General features: G+C 45.8%; 1 protein-coding gene across 9 annotated transcripts in view; it reads right to left on the bottom strand.

Annotated features, from left to right (window-relative positions):
- Positions 1-18,661: 18,661 nt before the first annotated feature.
- ENTPD6 (ectonucleoside triphosphate diphosphohydrolase 6) overlaps positions 18,662-25,468 on the bottom strand; it is a 45,854-nt gene continuing 39,047 nt past the window's right edge. For 4 of the 9 annotated variants that reach the window (XM_025461511.3, XM_035705302.2, XM_035705300.2 and 1 more), the window contains 4 exons: positions 22,888-23,028; positions 21,181-21,237; positions 19,877-19,989; positions 18,662-19,765 (listed from right to left, as the gene is read on the bottom strand). In XM_025461511.3, coding sequence (XP_025317296.1) covers positions 19,667-19,765; positions 19,877-19,989; positions 21,181-21,237; positions 22,888-23,028 — 410 coding nt within the window. In that variant the 3' untranslated portion in view covers positions 18,662-19,666. The remainder of the gene's footprint in view (positions 19,766-19,876; positions 19,990-21,180; positions 21,238-22,887; positions 23,029-25,468) is intronic. The other 5 variants (XM_025461512.3, XM_049099664.1, XM_049099665.1 and 2 more) reach the window with 3 other exon arrangements.

Raw genomic sequence — 25,468 nt, 5'->3', positions numbered from 1 at the left:
GGGCATTAGAATTTGACACCCCCCCCCCCACACACACACACACCCACACCCTGCCGCCAAAATGCCTCCTTGGCCTATAGATGATTTTGAGCTAAAGGGCACTGAGAAAACAGCAGAAGCAGGAAAAGCTTTAAAAATAGGGTACAAGTTTTCCCTTTGTAAAGGAAACTTAGGTTTAAAAGGGCACTTCCCTTTGTAGAAATCTTTCCTCTCCTGACAGGTCTGACTATAAAACATTACTAAACAACTTTTGTTTACCACACTTCTGGTCACCTTCTCATAACTTGCCTCCCTAGCTAGAAGCCCCAACGCCTTTCGTTTGGTTTAGCCTAGGAGGATATATAAACTCAAGGTCTAACCGCCACTTTGAGTTACTCATCTCTGGGTACTCCTGTAATGCACATGCTGATAAGCTTATGTTTGTTTTTCTCTTGTTAATCTGTCTTTGGCCAGCCAAATTCACAGGGCTGCACCTCGAGAGCGTGAGATAGGTAGAAGAAAAGATTTTTTTCTTCCCCAGCACAATGGGTAGATTCAGACTAGAAGTGGGAAGCCAGGTCAAGGGGCCACATCAGCTTCGATGAGGAATCTGGATCTTCCAACAAAACTGTAGGGCTTTGGAACAGACAAAATGGAAAGAAAGTGAGCTCAGCTTTGCCTCTCCAAGGAAAAGGACTGGTTTTTTGGCAGTCTGGCCTCAGCTATGACTGGGTGGGAGCACCTCCTCACTTAACAGGAGATGGTCATGAGACCAGTCAGGCCACCTTGTAACACACTGTCTGGTTCCCTATTTTTAGGAGACCATTTTTTTTTTTAAAGATTCTATTTATTTATTCATGAGAGACACACAGAGAGAGGCAGAGATACAGGCAGAGGGAGTAGCAGGCTCCCTGTAGGGAGCCTGATGTGAGACTTGATCCCAGGACCCTGGGCTCATGCCCTGACCCAAAAGCAACTGCTCAACTGCTGAGCCACCTAGGTGCCCCATTTGGAGACCATTTTAAATATTCATTTACTAAGAAGTGATAGATATTGATCTGGTTTCTGTTACTTTTTTGTACTGAGCTATTCTGTATTGTTGGAGAACTTCACAGTTCTTTCAAATAGGTATTTAAGACTGTCAATAGATAGTCCCTGCCTTGGAAACAGAAACAAAAGATATCTCGTGTGGAATGAAATGCTGTGGGAGTTAGAAAAAATTATGTGTGGAAAATAGATACTTTTGGCCTACTTCAGCTTCTTGACTCTCTCATTGATCATAAAAGTTCAATAAATACTGGTTAAGTGAGTGACTTGGAAGCTTTGCCAGTCCTTGTTGAGACTGCACAAGCTAACGTTAAGATGGCCTGGGACCCCAGCAACAGCACTGGCCTATCTCGGAGGGTCTATTGAGTATTTGCAGATGAACATACACCTGGTCTTTCAGGGAGGTAAACAATAGGAGGCAAACAATAAATGCATTATTTTTGAGAGGTAGGTAATTATAAACCTCAGTAGAATTAAGACCCCCAGCTAGAATGATATTGTGGAATGGGGGCTCTCCCTTCACAAGGGTATGAAGCAGATACTCGCAGTGACATTCATGTGTTGTAACACATTGATGTTAATAAGAGATCTGAGACCAGAGTGCTATGAGAAGGAAATAAAACGGGAATGTGGAGAAAAAAAAAGGAGCTCTTCTCTACAGAATACCAAATGAATGTAGGAGTGGATGCTAGAACTATCAGACAAAGGTTCTAAGTATCGCCCCACGGATGACCTTAATAGTTAAAAAAAAAAAAAAAAAAAGGAAGGCATTTTACAGTGGAAAAAACTTCATGAAGTGATCCAACTTGTCCCCTTATTACCAATAAGGGGGTAAAATGATACTATGTGCTTTCTGATCCAATGCACTGAGAAGGACTCAACATCACTTATAGGAATATAATATAGTACACTACGAATATCATGGTAATATAGCAGACACCTAAGACCCAGCTCTAGAGATACAGATAATAGCTAAGGCTGTCTCCCAAACCTGCTGATGAGAATTCCCTGTAGGGTTTGTTACAAGCACATTCCCAAAGCCCCAAATCCAGAATTCCAACTAACTTTTGGGTATCTTTTTTGTATGTGCCCCTCTGGGCAACCACAAGTTTGTTTTCTGTATTTAAGAGTTTTTTTTCTTGTTTTTTTGTTTGTTTGTTTGTTTTGTTTCATAAATTCTACATATGAGCGAAATAATGGCATTTGTCTTTTTCTGTCTTATTTCACTTAGTATTTAGATTTTCTAGATCCATCCATGTTGCTGCAAAATGGCAAAATTTCATTCTTTTTTATGGCTGAGTAATATTCCAGCGTGTGTGTATTTTTTTTTTTCATTCAACAGTTGATAATACTTGGGTTACTTCCACAATTTTTATTGAGAATAACACTGCAATAAACATAGGGGTGCATATATCGTTTCAAATTACTGTTTTTGTATTCTTTGGGTAAATACTCAGAAGAGGAATTACTACAGCATAGGATACTTCCATTTTTAACTTTTTGAGGAACCTCCACACTGTTTTCCAGGGTGACTGCACTAGTTTGCATTCCCACCAACAGTGCAAGAGGGTTCCTTTTTCTCCGTATCCTTGTCAATACCTGTTTGTGTTGTTGACTTTATGCATTCTGACTGGTGTAAGGTGTTATCTCATTGTGGTTTTTATTTGAATTTTCCTGATGATCAGTGTTGTTGATCATCTTTTCATCTCTCTGTTGGCCACCTGTATATCTTTGGAGAAATGTCTGTTCATGTTATTTGCCCATTTTTAAATTGTTTTTGGGGTGTTGAGTTGTATCAGTTTTTAGACTTTGGATACTAAGCTTTAATCAGATATATCATTTGAAAATATCTTCTCCCATTCTGTAGGTCGCCTTTAGTTTTGTTTCCTTCATTCTGCAGAAGTTTTTTATTTGGATGCAGTCCCAATAGTTTATTTTTGCTTTTGTTTCCTTTACCTCAGGAGACATGTCTAAAAAAATGTTCCTGTAGCTGATGTCAGAGATATTACTGCCTGTGCTCTCTTCTAGGATTTTATGGTTTCAGGACTCACATTTAGGTCTTTAATCCAGTTTATTCATTTTTTTTTTTTTTAAGTAGGCTCCTTGCCCAGCATAGAGCCTAACATGGGGCTTGAACTCATAACCCTGATTCAAGACCCAAGCTGAGATCGAGAGTCAGATGTTCAACCAAATGAGCCACCCAGGTGCCCAGGTCTTTAATCCATTTATTTTAAAGATTTTATTTATTCATGAGACAGAGAGAGAGAGAGGCAGAAACAGAGGCAGAGGGAGAAGCAGGCTCCGTGCAGGGAGCCTGATGTGGGGCTCCATCCCCAGTCTCCAGAATCAGGCCCTGGGCTGAAGGTGGCGCCAAACCGTTGGGTCACCGGGGCTGCCCCTTTAATCCATTTTTTAAGAGATTTTATTTGAGAAAGAAAGAGAGAGAGGATGAGTCTGGAGGAGGGGCAGAGGGAGAGGGAGAGGCAGACTCCCCGCTGAGCAGGGAGCCCAATATGGGGCTCTATCCTAGGAGCCCAGGATCATTACCTAAGCCGAAGGTAGAAGCTTAACCCAGCCACCCAGGTGCCCCTTTAATCCATTTTTAATTTATTTCTGTGTATGGTATAAGAAAATAATTTCATTCTTTTGCATGTAGCTGTCCATTCTAAGGTTTGCTACTTCTTAAGTGATCGTGAGATCACTAAAGAAGGTCTAAAGTCAGCAAGGGTCAGCTTAAGATGTTCTTCTTACTCAGGGGCCCCTTCCTCTGGCACAGATGTGTTGGTGAGGGATAGGGTGGTGAACATGCTAAAGACAGGAAGCTGGTCACACTCCAGGGTGATTGCACTGCCATCCTCTAAGCCAGAAACATTCCCTCACTTTGAGGGACAAGCCCTTGTGGTTTTTAGGATTAGCTTGGAATTGAGTACTAGATGGGCTTTCTGCTGCACTAGAGTAAGCTAGGGGACCACAGTTTCATCCATGTGGCTAGGCAAACCATCATCCTGGATGGCTCAGAGGGCCAGGTAGGAGGAGAGCAAGTCTGATGTGCACACCTGCACCTGCCAACTCCTGCTCATCCAGAGTCAGACCTCCCATGAGGAAATCAGCCCTTCAAGGATCCTGGGTCTCAGGATTACTCCTTGTCACTTAGCACAGACCTCCTGGCATCATATGGAGAAAGGTTCCAGTCCACAGGTAGGTCCTGGTTGTGGCCAGGAAATATGTTAAGCTCACAGCGAGGGTCTGTCTCAGCACAGTTGAATTAATATAAAATGAGGGATAATAGCCACCTGTGGAAGTCATCCTGGAAAAGAAATGTCCCTGTGAATCCATGTGCTGCCACAGGGGAGGCTGAGAGGAGCCAGACTCGAGGTGGGGCTGAGCCAGGCTGGTGCCCCTCAGGCTGCAGAAGGAGGCACCTGGTCCACTGCACCTGCTCTCCTGGAGTGGTAGCTTCCCAAAGTCTCTGGCACTCTTAACACCTGCTGTGCACAAGTCAGGCCACACAAGTATCCCACATCCACAGGAAACCCAAAGAGGGGGGCTGGAAGGAGACGGGCTGGCCAAAGGCAAACATTGATGCTTTGAGATGGGCTATGTAAAAATCCCATAAGGGTAAAGGCTCCTTTAGTCCCATCTCCACTTTGTCCCATCTCCACTTTGTCAGGTGGGGGCATGCCTCCAGGAAGCCCACTTCATCTGGGTTACAGTCAGAGCAGGGCCCCTGAGGTGGTGCTTCCTGGAAAGTACACAAGAATCATCTGGGAGTCAAGTCAGAAGGTTGGTTCTGGGAGCACCTGATGGCTCAGTCAGGTAAGCCTCTGACTCTTGATTTCAGCTCAGGTCTTGATCTCAGGGTCCTGAGTTCAAGCCCTGCACTGGGCTCCATGCTTGGCGAGGAGCCTACTTTAAAAAAAAAAAGACAGGCTCTGATTCAGCTAGTGTGGGATGTGGCTGCAGCATGTATTTTAAACAGGCTCCTGTGTTCTAGGAACACACCTTAGGAAGCAAGACCTTATGGCATAAGTGCAGCTCAGAGTTTTTAATGATGGAAATTACTGGAAAGGGGGTTGTGAAGAATCACAATTTCCCACACTCCCTGCCACTGTCCTGAGCAGGGAGGGGGGAGGGCAGTTTCTCAGGGTGATGGGGCTAAATGGAAGTGCCCCTCCAGTACATTGCAGACTTGGAATTTCCAGACTGTGCTATGATTCTGAGTGAGCTTATCTGGGGCTGTTAGGGACAACCAGTGCCTTTTGGGGGACCAGGTATGCCACACCATAAATATATCAAATTGTTTTTGTTTTTGTTTTAAAGTAGGCTCCATGGGATCCCTGGGTGGCGCAGCGGTTTGGCGCCTGCCTTTGGCCCAGGGCGCGATCCTGGAGACCCGGGATCGAATCCCACGTCGGGCTCCTGGTGCGTGGAGCCTGCTTCTCCCTCTGCCTGTGTCTCTGCCTCTCTCTCTCTCTCTCTCTCTGTGACTATCATAAATAAATAAAAATTAAAAAAAAAAAACAACAACAAAAAAATAAAGTAGGCTCCATGACCAGCATGGAGCCCAGCACAGGGCTTGACCTCACGACCCTAAGATCCAGACCTGAGATGAAATCAAGAGCCTGATGCTTACCTGACTGAGTCATCCAGGAACCCTCATTAAATTGTTTCTTAACTAGCGTCTCCTGAGATCTGCTACATGACAATTTCCTGCTGTCTCCTTACCCCTGGATAAATGAATAAGCTGAGATTTTCAACGTGCAGAGCTAAGGATGAAGTCCTGGATTTGTAGTCCACATTCCTGCAGGCATCTCTCCATGCTGTGGGACTGTCTCAGGACCCCTCTGCTCTTGCTCCTCCTGCTGCCCAAAGCCAGGGTCACCTGGTTTCTATCTGCAGACCCTTGTTCACTCTTACCAGAAACACACCCATGAACATCACTGGTGGTGTTCCTCAAGGCCATATCAGGTCCCTGGCTTCAGCCCTGGTCCTACTGATGCTGACCTCATCTCTGTCTCTAGTTTCTACATCAAGAACACGTACGGGTTGGTACTTTTAAAAACTAGGAATACTCTTTCTTTCTTTTCTTTCTTTCTTTCTTCTTTTTTTTTTTAAGTTTACTTATTTATATAATCTCTACATCCAACGTGGGGTTCAAATTCATGACCCCAAGATCAAGAGTTGCTTGCTCTTCTGACTGAGCCAGCCAGGTGTCCTGTTAGTATTCCTGAAAGTTAAAAAAAAAAATACCTGCCTCAGAACCAGCTATTCTAGTCCAAAAAAAATACTAAAGAGAAATGAATGCCAAAAGGCATGTACAAAAATGTAACAGCCCTATTCAAAACAGTCCAAACTGGAAACCATGCAAATGTCCATGAACATTGCAGTGGATAAATACATTGTGGCATATTCCCACAGCTGAACAGTCTACAGTGATGAGAATGGTCAGCCACACCCAGTAACTTGGGTGAATGATACTGGGTGAGGGAATTGGCACTAGTGCACATCTTGTATGATTCCATTTACATGATGTTCTAGAACAGGCACACCTCTAGGACATTAGCCCCAGGAACAGTGGTTGAATTTTGGGGATAGATACCACTGGGAATGATGTGAGTCTGTGGGGTCTAGAAAAGCTATTGCAGTGTGGCGTGAACAAGTGTGAAAGTTCATCATGTGCACACTAGGAGCCAGCCCCACGTGGGGAGCATCTGTGGGTGTGGTGGACCCCACAGACCTGGTGCAGTGACGGGGGGGTGTGTGTCACACTGCAGCCTGTGGCCTTCCACCAGCTACCTCCCCAGCTTATCCTATTTCCTCCCTCCAGAGCCACTAGGGCTCCAGAGGCTTTTTTTAGGCCAGTGGCTTTCTGCCTGCTTCCAGATCAGGTGCTAATACCACAAAGGTTTGGTGGGCACCTCCTCCCCCAAGCTCCCAAGGACTGTCTCAGGAACTGGTCCTCCAAGAGGAAGTCTGGGGCCTTGTTCTCTGTGAGTCTGTGGGCCTGGGTGGTGCAGTCAATCATCTGACACTTGGTTTGAGCTCAGGCCATGATCTCAGTTGTGATATCAAGCCCTGCATTGGGTTCCAGTCTCAGGGCAGAGTCTGCTTGAGATTCTGTCTGTCCTTCTCCCTCTGCCCCTCCTGCTTGAGCACTCTTGTTGTCTCTCAAATAAATAAATCCTTAAAAAAAAGTTATGCTTATACTATAGTCTATTAAGTATGCAATAGTATTGTCTAAAAAATGTATGTACCTTAATTAAAAAGTCAGAGCCACCATCGGAGCTGTGTGTCATAATCACTGATCACAGATCACATAACAAATTTAACAATAATGAAAAAAGTCTGAATTATTGCGAGAATTACCAAAATTGACAGAGACACAAAGTGTGCAAATGCTGTTGGAAAAATGATACCAACAAATGTGCTCGATACAGGGTTGACAGAAACCTTCAATTTGTAAGAAACAAACATCTGTGAAGTGCAATAAAGCAAAGCACAATAAAATGAAGTGTGCTTGTATTCATCCAAGAGAAATAAAAACATGTCCACAAAATAATTTGTGCAAGAATATTCACAGTCTTGTCATTAAAGCTGGAAACAGTGCTGGTGACTATCAATAGGAAAAGGAGGGAGTAAAGTGGAGTATATGGAAATAATGGACTACTGTTCACCCAGAAAAAGGAATGAACTGATCTGTACACTGATAACTGGTGAATCTCACAAACATGCTGAGCCGAAAGCCAGACACAAAGAGCACATACTGTAGGATTCCATTTATATGAAATACCAGAACTGGCAAAAATACGTGTGATAGAAATGAGAACCTTGGTTGCCAGGGGCCAAGGATGGGGGGATTGTCTAGGGATTTTCTGGGCTAACAGAATAGGGATATGGGCCATATGGGTGTACTTGCCAAACTGAACTGTTTATGTAAGATTTGTATATCCCACTACGTGAAAATATCTCAACAAAAATATTCTTAAAAAAAATTCACTGGTCAGAAGTAAAAGCTAAAGAGATCTTCAGGATCAAACATAGCTTCCATCACATAGGCAGCCTTTTGCAAACCTAGATCTCTAGGAAGCAGCACCAAATTCCTTCTAAGATTCATTTTGTGCAGAGGTATTCCAATTGAAGTAATGAGCCAACTGTGAAGACACCATTCAAGAGGGAAGTGAAGGAAGTCTTGCAGAAAGCCTATTTGCTTTGCTGACAGTTTAACCTCACTGTTTGGCTTGGGTGGAGTCCTGGTCAGGCACTCCCATTGAGTAAACAAGAAGACTGTTGGCTGCCCAAGGAAATTTGGAGGGTGGGGAGGAAAGGTCAGTGTCCCCTTTCTCAGGGTTTTTCAGTTCTCCTGCTTTCTTCCAGGCAACCTTTAATTATTCGGTAGGCAATTGAGAGCCCCTCTTCAGGAGCCCAGAACTTGCAGACCCCTGAGGTTCCACAGCAGACCTGACCCCTCTTGGCCCACAGGTCCAAGGGGTGGCCATGATGAGACTGGGAAAAGTCTAAGGCTGGCCTATTTTGTTGAACCCCTTTGCTCTGAAGAAGCCCTTTAGTTCAACGTAGCCCTGCTTGTTAATTTTGCTTTTGGAATCAGATCCAAAAGATCATGGCTAAGGCCAAGGCCAAGGAGCTGATCAGACTTATGTTTTCTCCTGGGAGTTTTATGGTTTCAGGTCTTCTGTTCAAGTCTTTAGCCTATTTTGAGTTAATTTTTATGTCTTGTGAAATAGTCCACTTTCATTCTTCTGCACGTGGCTGTCCAGTTTTCCCAACACCATTTATTGGATAGACTTGTCCTTGCTTAGAGATTAATTGACCATATAATTGGAGGTTTCTTTCTGGGCTCTCTATCCTGCTCCATTGATCTTTGTTTTTGTGTCAGTCCCATATGATGTGGGAAAGAAAGGCAAAAGAAAGGAGTATGGATAGTATGGACATTTTAAATTTCCTTCCTACTCACAGCTGATTGACAAGTCCTTGAAACAGGGAGCGTGACCTTCCTCTTAGAGCTCAGCTGCCTCCATGTTGCCACTTCACTAAGGGCAAAAGGCAATCTTAGCCCGACACCTCAGGATCCTGTAAGTCTACTTTAATATATTAGTTCATTTGGCAACTTCCTTTATCTCTACCCATTGCCACCCCCACCCTGATAAATGTTAGCAATCATCCCCCAACATATGGCCCACTGATACCATCTGAAGAGTGAGGGGTTCCTAAACAGTAATAGATGACTTTTTCCTAACAATAGCTAGCCCCCTCAGGATCCTGAAAACCTTGTTTTCAAAATACCTTGGAGGCTTGTGTTACAACTAACCCCCTCCTGACTTGAAAGTATATAATCAGCCGCTCCTCATGACCCCAGTGCAGCTCTTTCTGCATACAGGTCTGTCCCCATGCTTTAATAAAACCATCTTCTGGCACCAAAGATGTCTCAAGAATGCTTTCTTGGCTACTGGCTCCAAATCCCACCAGTTCAAACCACATCACCATACTGTTTTGATTATTATAGCTTTGTAACATAGTTTGAAATCAGGACTTTGTTCTCTAGCTATGTTCTTCTTTCCCAAGATTGCTTTTTGGTTGTTTGGGATCTTTTGTGTTTCCATACAAATTTGAGGATTGTTTTTTCTGTGAGAAATCTTGTTGGAGGCATTGCATTGAATCTATAGTATGGACATTTTAACAATATTAATCTAACTAATAAACATGGAATATCTTTCCATTTATTTCTTTTCTTCAATTTCTTTCATCAATGTCTTACAGTTTTCTCTGTATAGGTCTTTCAAAAGCTTTTGCACAGCAAAGGAAATCATCAACAACACAAAAAGGCAACCTACTGAATGGGAGAAAATATTTGCAAATAATATTTGATAAGAGTTAATATTGAAAATATATAAAGAAATCATACGACTCAATAGCAAAAAAGACAAATAAACCTAGGAATAAACCTAAACAAAGAGGTAAAGGATCTATACCCTAAAAACTATAGAACACTTCTGAAAGAAATTGAGGAAGACACAAAGAGATGGAAAAATATTCCAAGCTCATAGATTGGCAGAATTAATATTGTGAGAATGTCAATGTTACCCAGGGCAATGTACACGTTTAATGCAATCCCTATCAAAATACCATGGACTTTCTTCAGAGAGTTAGAACAAATTATTTTAAGATTTGTGTGGAATCAGAAAAGACCCTGAATAGCCAGGGGAATTTTAAAAAAGAAAACCATATCTGGGGCATCACAATGCCAGATTTCAGGCTGTACTACAAAGCTGTGGTCATCAAGACAGTGTGGTACTGGCACAAAAACAGACACATAGATCAGTGGAACAGAATAGAGAACCCAGAAGTGGACCCTCAACTTTATGGTCAACTAATATTCGATAAAGGAGGAAAGACTATCCATTGGAGGAAAGACAGTCTCTTCAATAAATGGTGCTGGGAAAATGGGACATCCACGTGCAGAAGAATGAAACTCGACCAGTCTCTTTCACCATACACAAAGATAAACTCAAAATGGATGAAAGATCTAAATGTGAGACAAGAGTCCATCAAAATCCTAGAGGAGAACACAGGCAACACCCTTTTTGAACTCAGCCACAGTAACTTCTTGCAAGATACATCCACTAAGGCAAAAGAAACAAAAGCAAAATGAACTATTGGGACTTCATCAAGATAAGAAGCTTTTGCACAGCAAAGGATACAGTCAACAAAACTCAAAGACAACCTACAGAATGGGAGAAGACATTTGCAAATGACGTATCAGATAAAGGGCTAGTTTCCAAGATCTATAAAGAACTTCTTAAACTCAACACCAAAGAAACAAACAATCCAATCATGAAATGGGCAAAAGACATGAAGAGAAATCTCACAGAGGAAGACATAGACATGGCCAACATGCACATGAGAAAATGCTCTGCATCACTTGCCATCAGGGAAATACAAATCAAAACCACAATGAGATACCACCTCACACCATTGAGAATGGGGAAAATTAACAAGGCAGGAAACCACAAATTTTTTATTTTTTATTTTATTTATTTTTTTTTATTTATGATAGTCACACAGAGAGAGAGAGAGAGAGAGAGAGGCAGAGACACAGGCAGAGGGAAAAGCAGGCTCCATGCACCGGGAGCCCGACGTGGGACCCGATCCCAGGTCTCCAGGATCACGCCCTGGGCCAAAGGCAGGCGCCAAACCGCTGCGCCACCCAGGGATCCCAGGTAACCACAAATGTTGGAGAGGATGCGGAGAAAAGGGAACCCTCTTACACTGTTGGTGGGAATGTGAACTGGTGCAGCCACTCTGGAAAACTGTGTGGAGGTTCCTCATAGAGTTAAAAATAGACCTGCCCTACGACCCAGCAATTGCACTGTTGGGGATTTACCCCAAATATAGATGCAATGAAACGCCGGGACACCTGCATCCCGATGTTTCTAGCAGCAATGTCCACAATAGCCAAACTGTGGAAGGAGCCTCAGTGTCCATCGAAAGATGAATGGATAAAGAAGATGTGGTTTATGCATACAATGGAATATTACTCAGCCATTAGAAATGACAAATACCCACCATTTGCTTCAACGTGGATGGAACTGGAGGGTATTATGCTGAGTGAAGTAAGTCAATCGGAGAAGGACAAACATTATATGGTCTCATTCATTTGGGGAATGTAAATAAAAGTGAAAGGGAATATAAGGGAAGGGAGAAGAAATGTGTGGGAAATATCAGAAAGGGAGACAGAACATGTAGACTCCTAACTCTGGGAAACGAACTAGGGGTGGTGGAAGGGGAAGAGGGTGGGGGATGGGGGTGACTGGGTGTCAGGCACTGGGGGGGGCACTTGACAGGATGAGCACTGGGTGTTATTCTGTATGTTGGTAAATTGAACCCCAATAAAAAATAAATTTATTAAAAAAATAAATAAATGGGCGAATGGATAAAGAAGACGTGGTATGTGTGGCTCTGTGTATTTTTTTTTTTTTTTAATTCATGAGAGATACAGAGAGAGAGGCAAAGCCATAGGCAGAGGGAGAAGCAGGCTCCATGCAGGAAGCCTGACGTGGGACTTGATCCCAGAACTCTGGGATCATGTCCTGGGCCAAAGGCAGACACTCAACCACTGTGCCACCTTTGAGTATGGTCAAAGAATTATAAAATAATCAAGTCCTGGGGATGTCATGTATAACATAGTGACTACAGTTAATAATACTGTATTATTTATTTGAAAGTTGCTAAGAGAATTTCAAAATCCCTCATAAGAAAAAAATTTAAGAAAAAAATATTTGTAACTATGTATAGTGACAGATCATAACTCGACTTAGTGTGATCATTCTGCAATGTATACAAATATGAAATCATTATGATGCACACCAGAAACGCACGTTATATGTCAGTTATACCCACTTAAGGAAAACCTGCTGTTTTAGGCTTTTGCCCTTTTGGAGTTCTGGTCCTCATTTTCTTTTAGATTTTATTTATTTATTCATGAGAGACACAGAGAGGCAGAGACATAGGCAGAGGGAGAAGCAGGCTCCCTGTGGGAGCCCAATGCGGAACTTGATCCCAGGACCCTTGGGATCATGACCTGAGCTAAAGGCAGATGCTCAATCACTGAGCCACCCAGGTACTCCTTGGTCTTTTTTTTTTTTTTTTAATTAAAAAAATATTTTTTGAATTTATTTTATTTATGATAGTCACAGAGAAAGAGGCAGAGACACAGGTAGAGGGAGAAGCAGGCTCCATGCACCGGGAGCCCAACATGGGATTCGATCCCGGGTCTCCAGGATTGCGCCCTGGGCCAAAGGCAGGCGCCAAACCGCTGCGCCACCCAGGGATCCCTTGGTCCTCATTTTTAATTATATTTTTATGATATGTATTTATGTATTTGAGAGGGGGGACAGAAGGGTGGGGGAGGGGAGAGGAAGAGAGTCCCAAATAGACTCCACACCCAACATGAAGCCCAATACAGAGCTCCATCTCACAACCATGAGACCATGACCTGAGCTGAAATCATGAGTTGGATGCTCAACCAACTGAGCTACTCAGGTGCCCCTCCAGTCCTTATTTTTTAAAGTGCTGTATGTATTAAGATATAATTTACACACCATAAAGTCATCCATTTAAAGTGCACAATTCAATAATTATTAGTACATCTGCAAAGGTGCATGCACATCCATCAAGATAATCTAAGTTTAGAACCTTCCCATCACCCCCCGAAACCCTGTGCCCTGTTTCTCTCCCCTTCATGCAAGCCACGGGAAACCACCAATGAGCTTGCTGTACTATGGAGTTGCCTGTTCTGGACATTTTATATGAACAGAATCATGTAATACTATGATTTCTGTGTCTGGCTTCTTTCACTTACTAGCCTAGTATTTTCAAGGTTCATCCATGTCGCAGCATGTGTCAGACCTGAAACCATAAAACTCCCAGGAGAAAACAGCCTGATCAGCTCCTTGGCCTTGGCCTTAGCCATGATCTTTTGGATCTGATTCCAAAAGCAAAATTAACAAGCAGGGCTACGTTGAACTAAAGGGCTTCTTCAGAGCAAAGGGGTTCAACAAAATAGGCCAGCCTTAGACTTTTCCCAGTCTCATCATGGCCACCCCTTGGACCTGTGGGCCAAGAGGGGTCAGGTCTGCTGTGGAACCTCAGGGGCCTGCAAGTTCTGGGCTCCTGAAGAGGGGCTCTCAATTGCCTACCGAATAATTAAAGGTTGCCTGGAAGAAAGCAGGAGAACTGAAAAACCCTGAGAAAGGGGACACTGACCTTTCCTCCCCACCCTCCAAATTTCCTTGGGCAGCCAACAGTCCTCTTGTTTGGCACATTCATTTTTACTGCCAAATAACGTTCCAATGTATGGATAGTCCTTAAAATCTCTTTATCCCCAGCAAACTGAAAACCCTGGCTTACAGTCTCACGTCTTGTAGGACAAGCGCTGTAGGCCTCTGAACTTTGGCATTTTTACTTGCAAAATGATCTGATCCTTAGGTGACCTCCAGATGGATCTGGGGAACCCTGCAGCTGTTTTATTTTTCTGAGCACCTCACACTTTGGAAGCTGTTTTGAGCCACCCCACTGCCTTCTATTCCATGCTATAAAACGTGGCTCTGGCACTTTTCTGACCTTGAGAGGCTTCTCCACACAGGATGCCATATAGGGGAGTGTCTGCTTCGAACTACATAAATCCTGAGGTGGACATGCAGATTTACAGAGCTGCACTTAAGCTCTTAAGCGGAAACCTTTATCCACCCACCAATTAGTAACACAGAAAAATAGGAATCAGGCTGTCAAAATGATAAGGGGCAGTTAGGCCCAGAGTTAGTTTTAATTTCTCTTGACTGCGTAACTACTTTTCCTAAATATTTCAGAGCACAGTACCATGATAACGATTCTTTAGCAGAGAGACCTGCTTCTGGTAAATAGCTCTGTGCAAGGCCTGACACATCAGGAAAAATTAATCTTCTAACATCTTTGACTTTGAAGGCAATGCAGCACACTGGTTTGGGGTTTGGAAGCCTCCAGATCTGGGTCTGAGTGGGGCCATCCACTCCTCACTCGCTGAACTTGAGCTCTTTGGGGCCCCCCAGATCAGTACCTGTGCCATGCAATCACCTGTGCACTCCACAACATAGGCTACTGTCATTTCAATTCAAAATTCAGGGATATTACCTGCCAGTATGCTTACCTGGTCATGACATTCCAGATAATTTTCAAGGTGAATCCAAGGATCTTGAGTGTGGAGAGGCCTTGTATATGCCTGATTCTAACCTTTCAGCTAGGGAGGAATCTCCTCCTAAGCACCCTTCAGTGCTGACAGGGCAGGGATGCAGACCCTGTCTTTTAGGACACCTTTCTGTGTTAGATGGAAACCTGAAAACATGTCCCTGTAACTTATGTCCACATGTCTGAGCTGCAGCCTCTTCAGCAACACAACCAAGGCCAGGGTCTCACAATCCTTATCATATTGAAGATGCTGTCAGAGTCCCATCCACCCGAAAACCTCTTTCCAGGACTGCATGTGATTCGGAATAGGAAACACAGATTTGGCATTCATCCCTGTTCCTGGCTCTCAGCTCCTCAAACCCTTGGGACTTCCTAAGCATTTAGAGGAAAGGGAGCAGCTTTTATTATAATACTTAGTCTTCTGTCTCAGGGACCATTCAACCACACCTGAATTTATGTTAATAAGGTGATTTATGGAGAGCCCCTAGGTGACCAAAGGGTGGCAGGACAGTTGCCAAGGGGAATTACCTGCCTTCAGGTAATCAGAAGGCTCAAGCTCAGTCGGTTGAGTGTCTGACTCTTTGTTTCGGTCAGGTCATGATCTTATAGGCTGTTGAGATGGAGTCCTGCATCAGGCTTCAAGCTCAGTGGGGAGTCTGCCTGAAGATTCTCTCCTACACACTTTTCCTAACATAAATAAACCTTAAAAAAAAAAAAAAAAAGAAGTTTGGAACTTTCAGCCTCCCCTATTCCTGACCTCTGGGATGGGAGAGGGCCTGGAGATTGACCCAACAGTCAATGATTTAATCAAGCCTACATAATATAGCCTCCATAAAAATCCCAATTAGAGATTTGGAGAACTTCTGGATTTTGTTTTAAGATTTTAAGTCATCTCTACACCCAGTGTGGGGCTGGAATTTACAACCCTGAGATTAAGAGTTGCATGCTCTACCAGCAGAGCCAGCCAGATGCCCCATTCTGGTTTAACTAACACAAGGAAAAAAAAAAAAAAAAAACTAACACAAGGAGGTGCGAGGAGGGATGGCATACCCAGAGAGGACATAGAAGCTCTGGACCCCTTTCTCCATGTCTTATCCTGTGTGTCTCTTCCACCTGACTATTCATTTGTACCCTCTGCAATAAATCAACAATAGAAGGTAAACTTTTCTTCTGAATTCTTTGAGCCTGTTTAGTAAATTATGGAATCTAAGAAGGGGGTCGTGGAAACCACTGACTTAGAGCCAGTTGGTCAGAAACACAGAACCAACCTGGACTTGTGCCTGGTACCTGAAGTGGGGGTTAGGGGCACCTGTGTGGCCTGCACTAACTCCAGGTGGACAGTGTCAGGTTGAATTGTAGGCCATCCAGTTGATGTCACAGCATTGCTGGGCATGGGGCAGATCCTGCATGTCTAGTGTCAGAGGGAGGTCCTGAGAGCAGAGGGCTGAGTGGGCAGCAGAGGAGGAAGAGGTTTTTTTCTCCACAAGGATGAACTGACTGCCCTAGGGGCTTCAATCATTCCTCATACCTCATGCTCTCCAAACAAGTTACTAAAACAAATTTATCTCACTGCACTTGCAGTGCGGCTTCCCTATTAGGCTGTTCCTGATGTGGCTAGGATTCTGCACACTTCTGAAACAGCCCTTCTGAAACTGCCTCATTACTTTATAGCCAGCCATGATTTTATCTAAAAATGGTATTATCTCAGTTTGAATATCACATTTGCCTTCCAGTGACTCTAAAACGGTCCTACAAGTCAAATCCACCTTGAAACAATGATTTGCTGTGCCTGAGGGTATTCATAAGCACATGCTGGGAATTGTTAAAGTAATAAAAACAAAACCATAAAAAAAAAAAAACCAACAGTGTGTTAACTTTTAAAACTTATCAGTGGGGAAGCCTTTCTAAATTATGACACAAAACCTGGAAGTCATCATGATAAATTTGTATAAAAATATAAACTAAATAAATTTAAGTACATAAAAATAATTGTGCATTGCAAAAAAATCATAAGGTCAAAAAGTAACAATAAAATGGGGAAAAACTTGCAACACATTCTATCACAATGGCTAATTTCTTTAATATATAAAAATCTCCTAAAACCAGAAGAGAATGACCACAGTCTCTCAGAAAAATCAGTATGGGACACAGATGTTTCATTGAAAAGGAAATGCTCTTAAACCTACATACAAGATGAATTAGATCTGTGCATAGTAAAATTACCAGTTATTGTTTACCTGCCTAAGGCAGAGCAAACAGTGTGGCTGTAGCTTTGCTGGTGAGGAGGGCTCAGAGAAGCTGGCACCGAAGCTGCCAGGAGGTTGAAGTTAAAACTGACAACATAGTCACCATTTAAAATGTTCCAGCTCTTGGCGTTGGCAATGTGAGGATGGCTCCCTGCACATGGACGTGGCACTGGAAACAACCCAATGCCGTGGGGTCCTGTCATTTAGCCATGGCAAGGTGGAGGCAGCTCAGTGCGCACACTGACAGTGTGGCTGTTCTGAGGGCTGAAAGGTGCAGGACACATGTGTAGGGGGCATGCCAGGAAGACCTGAGCACACAGATGCACATGTCTTCTGTGAGGTACACGGAGGTGACAAAATTCTTACTGTATTCCTAGTTGGCATCTTTTACATGCTAGGATATGCATATGCACCTACTTTTTTAAAAAACAAGAGCCTACTCTATAATCACAAAAGACAGAACTAAACGATTTGCATACTTTGCTGGGCCTGAAAATATTCCATGACTTATTTGGTGAACTTTTGGGAAACTTCCAGTTGTTTCCACTTTTTCAGACGTGAGATCACTAACCTATAAATGGACCAAATCAATTTTCACTTTTACCTTCATGCATATTTGATTCCCAGCCTCCGGAGTTATTTAAATATTTAAAACGGTTAGATATTATGGAAGGAAAGGCTGGCGAGACCCTGTCAAGGCAGGAGTGACAAGGAGCTAGAAGCTGGATTCTCCTGCCCTTGTCAAGCGAAGGTTTCCTAGCTGTAGCCCAAAGGTGGCTTTTTATTTAGAGGAAGCAGCTTTCCTGCTTTGTTGTTTCTACTTATGTTACATAAATACCTCCAGACATCTGCCCTAGGGTTTAAGTTTTGGGGAAACCAGTGAACGGAGGGTGGGTGGCTTCGTCTTGTCAGTGGTTTTTGTCCTGGGAGGTCTCCAGCCTTCTGGAATTGGGGCAGTGATGATCAGACCTCCAGATGAGGACCCTCAGGAAAGAGGGGGAACTGCTCCTGTTGTGTCCTGTACACATAGCACCTCTCCAATATAAAAGGCTTTAGGCCTGGACCCCCCCCCCCCCCCCCGCTTCCACCCCTGGAGGGAGGAGTAAAACCAACCTCCTGCAGCATTCTGCCCAGCGTTTTCCCCCACCAGACTCCACTCGTGGGCTCATTTGGCAGTCACATCCGCCCTAGTCCTGCTGCAGCTCCAAGTGGTCAAAGGGCCAGACCCTGTGCTCCTACCCAGTCTTTCTCTGACATACGACCCCTTTCCAGCTGTTCCAGATTAAAACCAAGTCCCCACCAAGCACACTGCGAGCAAGAGAGGGGCATGTGCTGGGGAATACCATGCTGCACAAGCTGCGGGTCACAGTCCTAGGGAGGAGGGATCTCGGTGGGAAGTTGACGGGCTCCCCTGAACAGCCTCAGCCTCCACAGAACCTGCCACCACAGGGATGTGGTGTCCTCCGTGGGCCCTTCTGTGGTTGTCTCCTCAGGAAGCATGCTGAGAAGACCTACTGGGCCACCTGTTACCCAGCCTGGGCGGTTCTTTGTTTCAGCTACAGTAAACAGGGCCCTGAGGGGCTTTCCTCCTGTCAGTGCTGGGGTGGATGAACACTGCTGACACTCACTGAGAGGAGTCCTCAGAGCAGAAAGCCTTGTAAACCGTTTATTTTGGGTAGAACACACGATGTACCCTACATTTCCCACAGGAGATTTCCCATTTCCCAGTGTCCTGTGCAGCTCCTTGTATCTTGGGGGGGTGGGAGTGGGTGTGGACCTGCACCCCAGCAGAGCTAGGAGAAGGCAGTTTCAGGGACTACAGGCTGCCTGACCTACAGGGGGTGGTGTACGTTTTCAACACTGCTCGGCTGCAATGGCTCACGGTAGCTATACATCCACTGGGGCTCAGAACACAGTAGCTACACAAACACTCAGCACCGCACAACGGAGACATCACTCACACAGCAAAGCCATAAATATTGTAAGCAGTTCATGCTCACATTTGGGCCTCCTCTGAAGAGCTGGGGCACATGAGAGGTATTTTCCCCAGCCTTTCTTCCTATTCATAGGGCCAACTCTGTCAGTTAGCTCCAAGTCATCCAAGAACCTGAAAAAACAAACCTCTCAATGACGTTACACATCCACATTCAAGGAGGTGGCAAACACATTCAAGTCCACCAGACCCACTGTCCCAGAGGGTGTGGTGGCTGCCACTCGGCCCACCCTGAGAGCAGCCAGGACAGCCTCCCTGTACAACCTCCCCACAGAGTCTTTGGGGAGAAGGTGAGGTGTGTCCTGGGGATGCAAGGACAGACCAGACAGGGGCAGGAAGATAAAACAAGACTATCACAAAGACACATGTTACAGCCACTCCAACCCTGCACATAGGGACAGGTCAGGGACGGTGAGACTGCATCACTCTTGGCACGTGACCTTTGCCCTGTCTGGTTCACTGCCCATCTGGAGCCACGCAGGAGGCGCTGGGCCTGGGTCACGTTGCAGCCCTCTGCCTGTCCAGAGGCAGGTCTGCAAGGTCAAAGGGGGAGGGGTGGCAGCCTGAACAGCGGCCTCCCCCCAACTTGCCATGGGCTTCCACGAAGGTCTGTTCTCATGGAGATGGAGCCGCTTCTGCGAGGATGGCTAGAGTGGCTCGACCACTACAGGGCTGGACTCTTCTGTCTGTTCAGGGAGTCGATGTAATGAAAAATGGCCCCCAGAGCCCAGCTGGTCTCAACATTGTTGATTTTCCGAGTCAGCTTGAAAACAGAAAGGGAGTGGTGGAGTGGGCATAGCTGGGAGGCTGGACACAGTGCCCCCAGCCTGTCAGGCCACAAAAGGCACAGGGTCACCCGAGACACTGTCCTTACCTTCAGCACTTTGTTCTCAGGGAAGCCAAACTCCTGGAGCAGCAGGCTGATGTAGGTGAGGTCCATGCACAGAAAGGGGTTGCCCTGCGGCCGGGTCTCTGCCGTGCGGCACACTGAGGGTAAGACAGCCCTTTCCCAGTCAGATTCCAGGTGGTTCACTCGTGGGCTGGGGCAGTGGGAAGGGGTGTTGTGCAGACCAGGCTCTACCCACTCCAGGTGCCCAACCTGTGCTAGGTTCTGTGTTAGCCCCAGATCCTCACTGATTCAGATAGGACTGCAGCCTACAATAGGAAGGTGATTCACCAAGAGTATACCAAAAGGTAGGGTCTCAAGGCCAACCAGCCTCCACTGGGCCTGACCTCCAAGACCAAGAACATAGGTCTTGTTTTGGTGTCATGAGTCGAAAGCCAGTCTCATAGGACATAGCTCTGCATCTGTGACTTGGGACACCCCTCCCAGTGTGACTCTGGGCTTTCTGGGGAATGTAAACACCAACAAAGCTATCTCAGGAGATTCTACTCTTATTCTTGAGGCAGATGAATAAACCCAAAATTCTGCTCAGAACCTTTTCCTGTTGAAGAGTCATGACACCCAGTGTCCATGGGACAAACCTGTAAGTGACAAGAAAGCTTAAAAAAAAAAAAAAAGCCACTTGTGGGGGGGTACTTTCTATAGAGAAACACATGAAGTTTAACTCTTTTGATCTGTAATTGGGAACAGCAACCAAGGAGCAGAATGTTTACAACCAGCCTTCATTTCATTCCCCATCTGGCTGAATTGTGATTGGACAAAGGAGAAGAAGAGGGGCAGCCCTGGAGCTGCTGAGTCAGCCACCTGCAAACTCAAAGGGTAAGAGCTCTTCACCCCCCAACACGCTGGGCTCTGCTGTGCAGGGGTTGTTCGTGTGACGACTGTGCATTTGTTGGGATACTTTCAGGGGAAATCCCTGTTATGGTGACCTGAACTATAAGCAAAGAGGTTATCAGAAAACATGAACTCAAGGGAGCCTGTTCCTAACTACCCTAGGATTAGAAATGTGCCCTTTTAGAGCTGGGACACTGAGGCTTCCCCTCCCCTGCTGTGGTCACAAAGGACATGGCATTTCTGTGGTCTGGGCCCAGCAAATGACCCCAAGTACCCTCTCACACCTCTCAACACTCCGTCTGGCTGGCTGAATCAGAAACCAAATCCAGAAGCTCCCAGTACTGCCTCACAAGCACCAAGCTGCATCTGCCACACAGTGGGACAGGGTCCCAGCCTCTTACCCTGGCCTTTCTTACCCAGGCAGTGCAGCCGCCACTCACCATACTTTGCCGCAATATCAAAGTCTCCTACGACGAGGCTGCCTCCCTTCTCCACATCTGCAGGACAAAAACAGACACCTGGTCTGCACCAGCATTCCTGGGGCAGTAATGCCACTAAGGCTGCACCCATGAGAGGATGACCTGGGGTAGTGTGTCCAGACTGGCCACAAGCCTGGCAGGAAGTGGGGCAGTAGCCCCATATGCACTGATCACATGTCTGAGGTGATGTGGCTGGGGGTGGGCAAGTGTTCCATGCAGTACCACACAGGGATCATTACCACACTCATGGGTCTTAGGTCCCTAACAGGAAAGTCACCAGGATCCCTGGACCCCACAGACTGAATAATCTCTTAATTCTAAGTTAAGAAAACAAAAGTACAGAATTGGATATGTTTCTTCGAGCTGTGGCCCTGAGTTCAGCAATGGTATTCCGGCATCAATTTTCTGAATGTGGAAAAAAAAAATTCTATAAAAAAGCCAAGTAGTTTGTCAGGTCTTAAATCTAATGGGTAGGGTCTTTACAAAGCTCTCCAGAAGGTGAGCCCTAGGCTTCTGTGACATTCCCAGTGAGAGAGGCATGAAAGCAGTGTCCCCCAACTCTCAAGACTGGTTTCTTCAATGCACCCCAAAAACTCTCATTTGAAAGAGGGTCTTTCAAGCTGTCCCACATATTAATGTTTCATATAAGGCAGCTGCTGCTCAGTGAGCTGACTTTTCCTTGACTTTGGATATTTGCTCAGTCAGCAAATGTCATCCTTGAAGATGGATTTAATTTCTGAAAACAGATCCAAGCAGCTCTTTCAGAGCCACGTGTGACCACAAAAGGGAGTTGGAAGAGCTTTTCTGAGCAGCCTAGTTATCTCCTGAAGTCACTCTAGGAGGATGTCAGTCCCCTAGGAGTAGGGCAACCTTCAGCCAGGGGGAGGGGCTGCAAATTGCTGAGCTGATACTGGGGAGGGGTCCCTCTGAGCTAGCCTGAAAGGCTGGAGCCCCCAGCATGCTGCCAGGCCAAGTCTGGGTGTAGCAGGCCCTAAGCATTGTACGTCCATTGCTGGTGGCACAGTCCGGAAAGTACAGATCAATAGATCTTTGCTCCAGCTATGGGAACCCCACAGGGGCTCTTAGGCCTGGCAGGCCAAGTAGCTACTGGGCCAGCTACTGGAAGGCACCTCAGGGACCTTGCTCTGTGCCAGAGAGACCTGGGGCCTGAGCAAGGGATGAACAGGTCACCTTCCACCTGGCCTACCCACCCCTGGCTGGATGCACTCCACACTGGGCCCAGGCAGCAGGTGGCTCAGTAAGCTCTGAGACACCACAGTGCCCATAAGCTCCTGAGGGTGGTCTGTGGAATGGGCTGACTCCTCCCCATGCCAACCTGGGTGCCACATGGGAAAAGATGGCCATGTGACCATGTCAGCCAGAGGCCTGGGTCAGGGCAGGAACCACGACGGTCAGTTACATGGGTGAGTCAGTTCTACCTTAGAGCAGAACAACTCGACAGCAAGTAACTGTTCCTGCAGTGACAACGTAACTTTATTAACTGGCTCAAAGACCTGATTATTTATAAAAAGAGGGCTTACTACTTTCTATATGGATGACAAGATACCTGCCCTCCTCTACTTCCATTATTGAGAGTGACTGACAACATGATCACTCTCTACTGTGGGCCCTGTGTCCAGAGAATCTACACCTTGGCCCCACCCTTACCTATGAGGCCAACATTTGCTGCAAGGTCGTAATAGTAGGAAAAAGCATAAAAGTCCACATCCTTCACTTCTTCTGTTCTGTGCACTTTGTTTTGAAGGATTTCTGATATTCTGCTGGCACACAGCGCATGGAGGTTCACTACTGGGGCAAAAGAAAAGCATAAACACAATGGTAGGGAGCTCAGGCCCTGGGCCACACAGCCCCCACAGCCCTTCCCAGTGATTTGAGAACTTCACATGGAAGGTGAGGTGGGACAAGAAGCCTGCAGAGCACCTACCCCGTGTCTTGGTGCTCATCAACACCAGACATGCCAACAGCAACCTTTTAGGAGCCATGGCACTGCGGGCCCAGGTCAAGGGAAAGAAACCCAAAGTGTGAAGGGGGCTAGAGATGGCATGGCCCTCAACCCTAAAGGATGCCAGCCTCCAGTTGTGCACAGGTAGGAACAAGGAGGAGGGATAGCCAATGGGTTCGCTTCACACTGTTTACTCTCTGCCAGCCCTTGCTGAGCTCTGTATGTGCAAGGCCCTACTCCATCCCATCAGTCACACTAGAGGTGAGGCCTGCACCCTCTTTATGGAAAGGCCTTTAAGGAAATAGAGGCCTAACAGGCAGCTTGTCAAGCTCACACAGATGGTCATTAAACACCTGCTTGGAAGAATAACAAAGAGAGCCCAAGAGGTAAACAGATTTTGTTATGCTATGACCCACCCCGGACTCAGCTTCCGATCTTCCCCAGCAGACCTGCCCACAGTCTGAAGGTAGCTCCAGCCACTTCTCCCCTTGCCCTTGCCTATTGGGCTTTATTTCCCTCTACTCTCCCTTGTCTGGACAGCTCCACAACTTCCTCCTTGTTCCTTAAAAACGGCACTTCAGGGCCTTTGCACATGTTGCTTCTCTGGTCTGGAAAAGTGCTAATTTGTATCTGGGTGGTTCATTCCCCATCTCTTCATGTCTTGGCTCGAATACCACCCCATGAAGCCTTCTCCGGCCATTATAATTAAAACTGTAATCTTCCTGACAGCCCTCCTCCCCCTTCTATTTTTTCAAGTTACTTTCTCATGTGTTTTACCAACTCCTCCCACAGAAATGTCAGCTGTGTGCCAGTGGCTGTAGCAGGGCCTGATGCATAACAAGTGCACAAGTGGCTGGCTGAGTCAGAGTGACCTCCATGGTCAATGGATAGTAAGAAGCAAATATTTGGTTTTTGTTCCTGGTTCTGGACACAGAGCTTTCAAAACCCTTGTAATTTCCTGAGTGATGGGGATGGGAGGAGCACCTTTTCAAGGATACCTAAATTTATGGAAATGAGCAGATTCTTGTTGGTGGGTCCCCAGGTGGCTTCAGGATGGACACTAGTTGTCAGAGGAGCCAACCATGTGATTAGAGGGTTAGAAACTTCCAGCCCTACTCTCTGACCTCTAGGGAGAGCAGGGGGTTGGGAATTGAGTTAAATCAAGAGCCAGTGATTTAATTAATTATGTCTGTGTAGTGAAGCGTCCCAGACCCTTAAACGATGGGTTCAGTGAGCTTTGTGGGTAATGGAGGGTGTTGGGAAGTGGTGTTCCTAGAGAGCCTAGAGAGGGTGTGGAGGCTCCACATCCCTTCTCCAACACCTTGCTCTATGCATCTCTTCCATTTGGCTGTTCTAGTTATATCTTTTATAATAAAATAGTGATAGTAAAGTGCCTTCCTGAGTTCTGTGAGCAATTCTGGCAAGTTATTTGGGGGTGTTTGTGGGAACCCCCAATTTGTAGTCAGCTGGTCAGAAATATAGGAGGCCTAGGACTTGCTATCTGTTTCTGAGGTAGAGGGTGGGTGGGATGGGGGAGCCTTGTGGGACTGAGCCCTTAACTATGCAGTCTGCATTAACTCCAGGGAGAGTCTGAACAGGATTATTCAGGGATGGACAACTGGCTGGTGTGGGGAAACTCTCACACATTTGGTGCTAGAAATGTGAGTAGAAATAGCTCTGTTACCAAAGGCAGACAAACCTCTTGCTCATGTGCCCAGCCTGGAAACATTTCAATGTTTCTTTTAGCAAAAACTAAAGGAATACAGGGCAACAAAGACCACCCAGGTGGGGTGAGAGGGGCCAAGCTAGTGGGACAGCACATCCAGTGTCACAGGTGGGGGCTACACAGCGCAGAGCAGCTTTTCCTGTGCTCACCAGGCATTCTCAGGTGACGGGTGGAGGGACGCTGATTCCACTAATGGAGAAACTGTTTCTCCCTCAATTCAGAGATGTGTTCACACTGACATGCTGCTTCTGGGCCAATAGCTTTAAGTTGGCCATTTGTCTTGGAGCAGCAGGATGTTCAGGTCCTTCCTCATTGGAGGCTTGTTAGGAAATGCAGTCTTTTGGAATAAAGTATGTGGCAACAGACAAGGGAGCCTTGTGCAGAGACCCCCTGGGAGCCAGGGGTTCTCAATGTGTTCTGGCAAGGGCCCCCTGCAGCCCTGACAATTCCCAGAGCTACTTTCATTTCCTGGGCAAACACGGGCTTCTCTGCGAATGAGGTTTGGCAACGGTCTCCCTGCTTCTCAGAAGTGTTTTGAATGTATGGGAGAGATGGCAGGC

This window comes from Canis lupus, chromosome 23 (assembly GCF_003254725.2).
Source record: "Canis lupus dingo isolate Sandy chromosome 23, ASM325472v2, whole genome shotgun sequence".
NCBI classification, from domain to species: Eukaryota; Metazoa; Chordata; class Mammalia; order Carnivora; family Canidae; genus Canis; species Canis lupus.
Note: the sequence above shows the minus strand (reverse complement) of the source record. Positions and strands in the feature narration are given on the sequence as shown.